This window comes from Petaurus breviceps, unplaced genomic scaffold, assembly GCF_028583685.1.
Source record: "Petaurus breviceps papuanus isolate PSGF00001 unplaced genomic scaffold, PetGlider_PUasm1.0 90721, whole genome shotgun sequence".
Taxonomy (NCBI): Eukaryota; Metazoa; Chordata; class Mammalia; order Diprotodontia; family Petauridae; genus Petaurus; species Petaurus breviceps.
In genome coordinates, this window is record NW_027187322.1 from 4,991,781 (window position 1) to 5,000,626 (window position 8,846).

The 8,846-nt window shown below is 48.8% G+C and overlaps 1 protein-coding gene across 1 annotated transcript in view; it reads right to left on the bottom strand.

The window, feature by feature from the left end:
- Positions 1-394: 394 nt before the first annotated feature.
- Positions 395-8,846, bottom strand: part of TESMIN (testis expressed metallothionein like protein) — a 39,538-nt gene continuing 31,086 nt past the window's right edge. Inside the window, exons 8-11 of the mRNA XM_069066098.1 lie at positions 7,569-7,671; positions 5,707-5,844; positions 3,098-3,273; positions 395-587 (exon numbers count right to left, since the gene is read on the bottom strand). Coding sequence (XP_068922199.1) covers positions 395-587; positions 3,098-3,273; positions 5,707-5,844; positions 7,569-7,671 — 610 coding nt within the window. The remainder of the gene's footprint in view (positions 588-3,097; positions 3,274-5,706; positions 5,845-7,568; positions 7,672-8,846) is intronic.

The window sequence follows — 8,846 nt, forward strand, 5'->3', positions numbered from 1 at the left end:
CTAAGGTTGTCAAGGCAGGGCAGCGTCTGTCTGTCAGGGAATTCTCTGGGAGAACCCTAGTCAACCTGGATTTTTTTCGTTCAAGACCAACCCACTATTTGCCAGGTTCTAGTGGGTGATTTCCCAATCCAAAGAGCTATCGTGTATTTCAGGACCCCCCCCCCCCCAAATAACAGCGTTATGGAGACTCGTTCAAGAGACATTCGGCGCTGCTCTGTCCTCCAGAGACTCAGTGAATAGATTTCCTACATTCCTGGGTGCAAGAGGGCATTGCTGCCCTTTGTACTCCAGGGGGCGACCTTGCCAGCATATTTCCTACAAATACCAAGACAGATTCCGTTCTGAACATTTTCATGGGCGAGACCTCTGCATGTGTTTCATAGGACGCCGCAGCCTACTCGACTTTCAGCCCTTTGGATTTGAATTCTGTGTGAAGAATCTGGGATAAACACCTCCCGAACTCCTCGAGGACCATCTGCTCTGCCAAGCACTCGGAATAGTGCTCTTTCTCAGCCTCTTCCCCCTGGGCGAGCAGGCAGGCACAGGTGGCTTCCACCACTTCCCAGGAGATGCAAGTGTAAGGCTGCCTGTCAGAAACAAAGAGGTTAGAGAGCGACATTTCAAAAATCCCATTTATACTCAATACGAAGTTTGGATTCAGAGTCCTCCCAACTCATGGGGCAAGTGAGCCAAGGCCTGCTACGTGGCTTCTGAGTATTGACCAGCGAGACCCCACAGAGAATCTCCTACAGAAGATAAATCTTTGTGGCAGGTTCTAAGCATGCTTGGCATGATCATCAAGACAAACACTTTGCCCCTAGAGAGCCAGAGACATCAAAGTTCCCTGGGGCTAAATGCATCTCTACTGTTTAATCAGAAAAGTTGATACAACCAGATTAGTCACCTTTGACTTGAGGTCTCAAGTGATGTCTATGCCAGAGCTAAAAACCTCAAAAAATAAAACAAAAACAAACCAGCCAAAAACCCCATTGGCAATTTTGCCGCTGTTATTCTGCTGCAAGAGCTGCCCACCCCCCACCCTCTGACACCCTACCAGACGGTCTCCATGAGATTCAAGTAGGCCAGCACTAAGCTCAGCTGGCCCCCAAACAACAGAACCAACCTCGGCCAGTTGGCTTGAGATGGGCATCTTCCTCATTTGTTTGAAGCCCAGGATCACTGGAGCCGAGAGGTCCCCATGTCACGCATGCCTCATGTTGGGCTCCAAGGACATGCTGAATCACAGAAGGGAGGAGCTGATGGGGCTCACAGAGTCCAGACAAAGCACTCTACTTTTTGGTTGGGGTGGGTGTCAGGGAGAGGGAGGAGGGCTCTACCAAGCTAGTCTCCTCAGGACTATTCTTCCTGCCACATACAGACTTGTAGGGCAGGCAAATTGACACAATACTGTGGAGTCTAGGTGCCCCAGTGGATAAAAAGCTGAGCCTGGAGTCAGAGAGACCTTGGTTCAAATCCAGCCTCAGATACTTACTACATGTGTCAACCTGGGCAAGTCACTGAGCCACTGCCTCAGTTTCCCCATCTGTAAAATGTGATAGCGTCTATCTGGCAGGGTTGCTGTGAGGCCATCAGCACGGGCCTGGCACACACACAGTGAGTGCTATATACATGCTAGCTATTATCATAATGATTTCTATTCTTAGGCCCAGCCATGGATTTTGCCCAGAGCTGCGGGATGGTTATAAAACAGCTTCTGTAGCCAGCAAAAGATGAAGCACAAATCTGCATGAATGTTTTGTGAGAGACTTAAGTAGTAGGTGATGGTGATGGAGCCAAATGTCATGTTAATGTGGAAAAACAGAAAAGTGGAATAGACTCAGATCTGCCCCCATGGCCCAAGGGGGAGGGGCAGCTGCCCTCAACAAAGCATTATGGGAATGCGATCTCCAGAGACGGTGAAGGCACATTCTTATGTCCGGATTGGGGTAAAACTGGGCAGAGAGAGCCTCTGCCAGTCTAAGTCAACAGAGTATCAGCTCCCTGAGGGCAGGAGCGGCTTTATCTTTGTGTCTGTATCAAGCAGAGCACACAGTGGATGCTCAGGGAATGCATGCTGCATTGAGCAGCATCTGCTGAGTGATTCCAACGACCAAATCTCGGCTGTGTTCTGGGCACCACACTTTTAAGACAGTGCCGAGCAGGAGAGCATTCATGGGAGGGCAGCCCAAGAGGTGAGAGCAGGGATCAGCTGGGGGGTCTGGGGACGTTTCTCCAGAAGAGAAGGCTCAGGGGTGGCACAAGAGAGACTGGGAACAGGGACTAGATATGATCTGCCTGCACCCAGACGACACAGGTAGGATGAGAAAGACACATTTGAGCCTGGAATAAGGAAAGTTTCCTTTCCGTGAGCATTATGCCCAATTGGGGTGCTGCTGTCTGGGGAGGTTGGGTCCTCCTCCAGGCCTTACCTGCAGCTTTCAGGAAAGGATGGTCAAACACAGGCTGGGAGGGTGTGGGCAGAGCAGGCCCTTGTTCGGGTTTGGGTGGACACAGTGACCTCTCATGTTCCTGCCCATACACCCAATAGGCAGCTCTCAAATTCCTCTGAGACATTTCAGTCAAACCCTTCCCAGTTCCCCCAACTGATCCCCTTATTACATGGCCTTCAGACCCTTCCCTTGTCCTGGCTGCCTCCTTTGGACTCTTCTCCAGCTGACCAACGTCCTCCTTTGTAGCGCCAGAACTAAAGCACTCCAGAAATGCTCTGAGCAGGGCAGAGGACACTGGGCCTCTGACCAACTTGGTCTTGAGCAAGTGTGCATCCCAAGACCAAATTCGACTTTTGGGGGGCTGCCATGTTCTACTGTTGACACACATTAGCTCACAATCTACTAGAACCTCAGTCAAAACAGATTGGGTAGAGCACCAGCCCTGGAGTCAGGAGGACCTGAGTTCAAGTCCACCCTCAGACACTTACTGGCTGTGTGACCCAATGCAAGAACTTAACCCCCCTTGCCTGAGTCCTGCTTTTGGCCACCATCAGTAACGTGTGTGCCAACACACGAGAAACACATCTTGCCAGGTCCAAATTTCTTCCTGCCTTCCAAGTTTTCTCCTATAATGTAAAGCTGCCTACCTGTCCTTCCTGAACTTCGGCAACACTGCAAACTTGGATGGCGAAAAAAGATGGCTGTCCTCAGCACCTCCAATCTCCACGTAGTTGGGCATGTTCAGGAGGGTTTTTCTTTCCGGGCTTTCTTCATAATTTTTGCAACCAATACATTTGCAAATAGAAGAACACATAATTTTGGCCTGGCAACATAAATGCTTTGATTAAAAAAAAATCAATTGAGAAAACACTTAGTAAGTCCTTACAATGTATAGAAAGAGCTCCATTGGGGGGGGGGAAGTCAACAAACCTTTTAAAAAACTGATCAACTCCATGTGGAATCTTAACTGGTGGGGGAAGCGAGTGAGAAGTGATTAATGGAGTGAAAGCTCTTCTGCTGGTTTCCACATAAAACAGGCAGAAAGGGGATGGAGGGAGCATCGGAGGGGAATCCCATTCTCTTCTGTGAGAGGATGCTCCTGAATGAATGGGGTCAAGAGGCAGCGCATGACAGTCAAGTGGCCACAGATGAGGGGGCGGGCACGTGCATTTGCACACACTGGCGTTTTTTATGAATGTGTCTGTATTGGCAAATAAGCCAAGCCCTGAGCAAAGTGAGAGGAAGAGTTGTTTGGCCAGCACGTTGAGGAAGTGCAGTGGATCGCAAAGGGGACACTTGGGAGAACCAGCAAAGGTTCCTAGCTGAGCCCTTCCCCAAAGCGACAAGCCCTCCTTTGTTCTCTGCCTGTGAATCAAGAAGATGTGGCGAATGTCCTTTTTCATGAGACCCAAGAGTTGGGCTGCAATCCCAGAGCCCAACTCCACCTTATACATGCATTTGTTTATAAATCAAGCTATAAATGAAATTTCTTTTACCTTTATAAGAGAAAGGCAGAACTTAATTAGGCATTGATAATGACGATGATGACTGCTGATGTTCTCTTCATGATCATTTTAAAAATTGTGATCAGAATGCAGCACAGTGAGAAACACACACTTAGTGACATGTACTGGGGACCCCGAGAAGAAGAGCCAACATTGGCAGGGGAGGCTCTGGCCTTTAGCCTTCTCTGTTGCCACCGTCTCAAAGGCTGCTGAGCCCTTAGACTTTCTTCTCTAATCCACGTCTCCAACAGACAATCTCTGGGGGTCCAGACTTGTTAGGAAGACTGGAATAGCCTATGCACAAATGTTCACAGGTCTCCCCTCCCCATAAAAGATGCCAAATAAAGAAAGACAAACTCCCTTCTTTAGGTGGTTTCCTCATTTGACAGAGGTTTCTTCCTCCATATTTCCACCTCCGACATGGCAGGAGGTAGAAGAGAGTGAGGAGGAAGAAAGAAATGAGAGAAAATTGGCAGTTCTCCACTCTACTCTCCTGCCAGTAAAGCCCCCAACTCACAGCTTGGCCCTCATTTGTTCATGAAGAAGCCACCTGGCATCTTGGCATCTTGGAGGTGACTTGTGCTGCTCACCTATAATCTCCCAAGGGGGTGACAATATGTTAAGTAAGACCCATCTGCAACCAAAGCACCATGCCAGGGGGCATGGAGGAGGTCCTGAGCGGACTTTGGGCACCACCCAGGGCACCGAGGTTTGAATGAGAGCAGACCATGGAAACCTTTATTTACATACTAATGTTAATTACCATCAACATAATAATCTCTATTAACATACTTTTACTGCAGAAGTCTTTTATTGTGGAGTAGCCCTAGAGAAAGTCTGGGGAATCCACAGAAGGTGCTCTTCAGTTTCTGAAGGAACCTCCTGGTCCTGGGGGAGTCTGAGGGACTCTTCAAAGTAACTCAGAAATCCATATTGGAATCCATATCCTACTCATCCACATCCCTGGAGTCTCCAACAGAGAGGGCTCTGTCTGAGTCTGGCGGTGTACCCGAGCCAGGAGCTAGGGTCCCTTAGGACTGAACACCAGACCCAGAAGTGGTGCTGCAGTGAGGGGAGGGGACCCCACCTGCACATTCTTAGTATGTAAGAATGTAATGCTGCTGGAGGCACCCAGTGGTCCCTCTGGATCCTCAGTCTCTGCACTGCTGTCTATGGGCATTCTTCAGAAGTCAACAGGTGGGCGGTCAAGTAAGTAAGAGGCTATTTAAGGCAGCCAGGCAGTGTGGCGGACAGAAGGGGGTGGGGCTTGGAATCAGGAAGACCTAAGTTCAAATCTTACCTCAGACACTTACTAGTTGGGTGATTGTGGGCCAATCATTTGCTTTCTCTTAGCCTCCATTCCCTGCACTGACAGCACCTCCCTCACCTGGTTGACAAGTTAACATGGAAAATCTGTGCCCCTTGGCTGTCGTTAGACTGCAAGCCTTCGGGGTGCAGTTACCTTCCTTTTGCCTTTGTTTGTGTCCTCAGCACTTAGGGGATACCTTACTTAACAGTAAATTAAACTTACTTAGTAGTAGATGTAGTGGTAAATGTTTGTTGATTGGCTCCCAAAAATTCAAATTATTTTTGAGAAACAAATATAATCTAGTAGCCTTTTATACACTGTAGTCAGAAATTAGTGAAAGCTTTCTGTTTTAAAAACAGGGCAAACATTTTTATGAACTTAGTTACTCAAGTCAGAAAAAAGTGAAGGTTTTTGGAAAAGGCAGGATATGCTAATAACTCACCTCATAACACTCACAGTAATTCTTAAGACAGCCTGATCTCTTGCAATTACAGCCTTTGTTATGGCGAGGCTTAATATCCCCCAATTTTCCTTTCCCAATCTTGGGTTGGAAGGCTTCTGGATTTCTGTCAAGACAGGCCTGAAAGAGAAGGAAAAAGCAGATGAGAAATTCCCCCAAAGTTTTGGTGTATATTATTAAATAATACATTTCAGGAATATATATATATATACACACATATATATTTATATATACATATACATACATAATGCATCCTTACCCATATATACACACACGTCCTTACCCATGTTTCCATATCTGCAACACATCCCTGGCAAATAGTCAGCAAATAACCCTGGCAATAGCACATTGCTTTATCTTTTTATTCAGTTTTAAATCTCAGCCTGTTTTGCAACAGCTCCCTTTGCAGCTACATTTGTAAAAAGTCATTTTTATACTGTTACATTTAGAGAGAGCTTTTTTCCTTTAAGAAAGTGAGCCGAGGGTTGAAGTGGACATCTGTATCTGCTTCCTGGCTCTCTCTGGAATCCAGCCACAGTGCAATTCGGCAGCATTTTCAGCCACATTAAGGACTGGTTGGTTTCTCCACAATCCTAATAGGCAGTTCAGTTGGTTGAAATGACTGCAACAATCATAAACCATGTCAACATATGCCATTTTCTTTTTCACATAATGAGAACTTTATTTTCCGAAGCCAGGTGGAAACATGATAGGCTCCTAATTTGCTCTACCTTTGTGTGATTGTGTGGGCAAGTCCCTTCCCTCAGAGCTCCTCACGACTGCCCTCCCTAAGGCACAGGGCTATGGGGAGTTAAGTGCTTTGCCAATAGCGATGCTGCCATTGGGTTTCCAGGACTGTGAGCCTTCCCTAAGGGTGTGGAAGACCAAGGACCCAGGGTTAGGAGGGGGCTGCGAGGCCCAGGCTCCTGATTTTGCAAATGAACACCACTTATGTAAAACCCTCTGGGGAATAATGATGATGATGATGATGATGATAATAGCATCTTTGTTCAATCATTTTTTTTTTTTGTCTGACTCTCTGTGACCCCATTTGGGGTTTTCTTGGTAGAGATACTGGAGTGGTTTGCCATGTACTTCTCCAGTTCATTTTACAGATGAGGAAACTGAGGCAAACACGGTGAAGTGACTTGCCCAGGGTCACACAGCTACGAAGTGTCTAAGGCCACATTTGAACTCAGGAAGATGAGTCTTCCTGATTCCAGACCTTGAATTCTATCCACTGCGCCACGCAACAACTCTGATTGCATCTGCCTATGGCTTTTAAGGTGTGCAAAGTTCTATATTATCTAATTTAATCCTCACAACAACCCTGGGAAGTAGGTGCTCATTTAACAGATGAGGAAATTGAGGCTCAGAATTAAGTGACTCACTCAGGACCATAAAGCTCCTTTATGTTCAATGCATGATTTGCAATCAGGTCTCCCTGACTCCCAAATCTCTCTCTATCCACTAGGGCACGTAAATAAGTGCCTAGTGACTCTAAGCCTAACCTCACGTCTCCCTGCCTTCTCCTTTGATACTGTTTTTGAATCTGCAGAAGCGGACGCCTGCATCCAAATTTCCAGCCCACACCTCACATAAGCGCCCACTTGCTCCTCTGTCCGAAAGCGTAGGGGCACAGTCCACGCTGTGGGACAGCCCCGCCTGCCTCGCTTCCTTCCCGTCCCGGTTCAGGAGGCCTCTGGGGGTCTGGACCCTCACTTGGGGGGTGAGGAGTGCAGTCCCCGGCCACCTCTCGGCACGCCTCACCCGCGCCTTGGAGCCCTCCCGGCTCACACCGGGGAGCGCATTTCCCAAGGCTCCAGATGCCGGGGGCTCTTTACCTTAATGGCTTTAAACCGCTCGATTTCGTGGCGTAAATTGTTGTAACAATTATTGCAGTTGCAGTTGTTGCAAAAGTCCCCGTTGGCAAAACAATCACAGTACCTGAAAAGAAAACGGAGGTGAAGATTGCTGCGGCTGAAACCAGCAAAGCGCCCCTCCGGGAGCTGGGAGCGGATCAAGCGCGTGTTCGTGTCTGATCCAGAAATACCCAGACCGCACGGGAGGGCGGGCGACGCGAGCCCAGGCCTTCTGGGAGCAACCCTCGCTGCCTTTACCCCTGAGCTAAGGCGTGACCGAGCATCCACCAGTACGGAACAGCCGGGAGTGCAACGACCCCAAGCCAGGGACATCCCAGAGGGCCTCTTTGGGCGGCTGGAGGTGGGGTGTCAGCAGGGTAGGGAAGGCCCAGCAATGCACCTCTACCAGTGCAGACGGGCCTGGGCTCTGGGAGCTGCCCGGGCCGGAGAACCACCTTGGCTAGCCCCTGGCGGCCAGAGCGGCTCAGGGGTGGGACAGGAGCCGGGTGAGGGTCCAGGCTGATGCCGAGACCGGATCGCTTATCTACAGCCGCCCATTGACTCAATAAATCCCTCTCACCTATTTTCCTGTCGAGACAACACCTGCTTTCTGTCCAATGTCCTTTCCAAATACCCCAGGCTACTACCCCGCCCTCTGGGGGAGACCATTCAGGGGCTACAAGTATGGGCCTACTGCAGGGGAAAGGGTCACCTAGCAGGTAACCTGCCAGCCCCCTTCCCATCATGCTTTCCACTTGGCCATCTTCTGAGCTGAAAGCTAATGCGTCTGCTGAGTCCATGAAGAGGGAGATTGATTATGTCTCTAAACTTTCCTCTATGTTAATTACTGAGGAGAGAGCTATGAAAGAAATAAGTATGACAGCATTTCTAGACATATACTAGCAGAATACCAACCCAAGAATGGCCATTGTGCCCCTGTGCATCAGAGAGAATGAAATTCCCCTGAGATGGAGGGAGGCCTGAGGACATTGTGAATGCCCCTCTCAGACAGATGAGAGCCGCTATATAGTTGGCTTTTTAGCCTGCTCTCCCAAAGGCACTAGGCCTGCTGCTGGGCTTGGATGCCCAGAGACCCTGCATGCTGTGGCCCCATAAGCACAGCACTTCAGAATGGGCAGGAAGAGACCTTTCCTTACCAAGAGTGGTTTGGTGCAGCCACGCTGCAGGGATACCCCCATCCCTCTTTTCTCCTCTTGTTCTTCTCTCTCTCTCTCTCTCTCTCTCTCTCTCTCTCTCTCT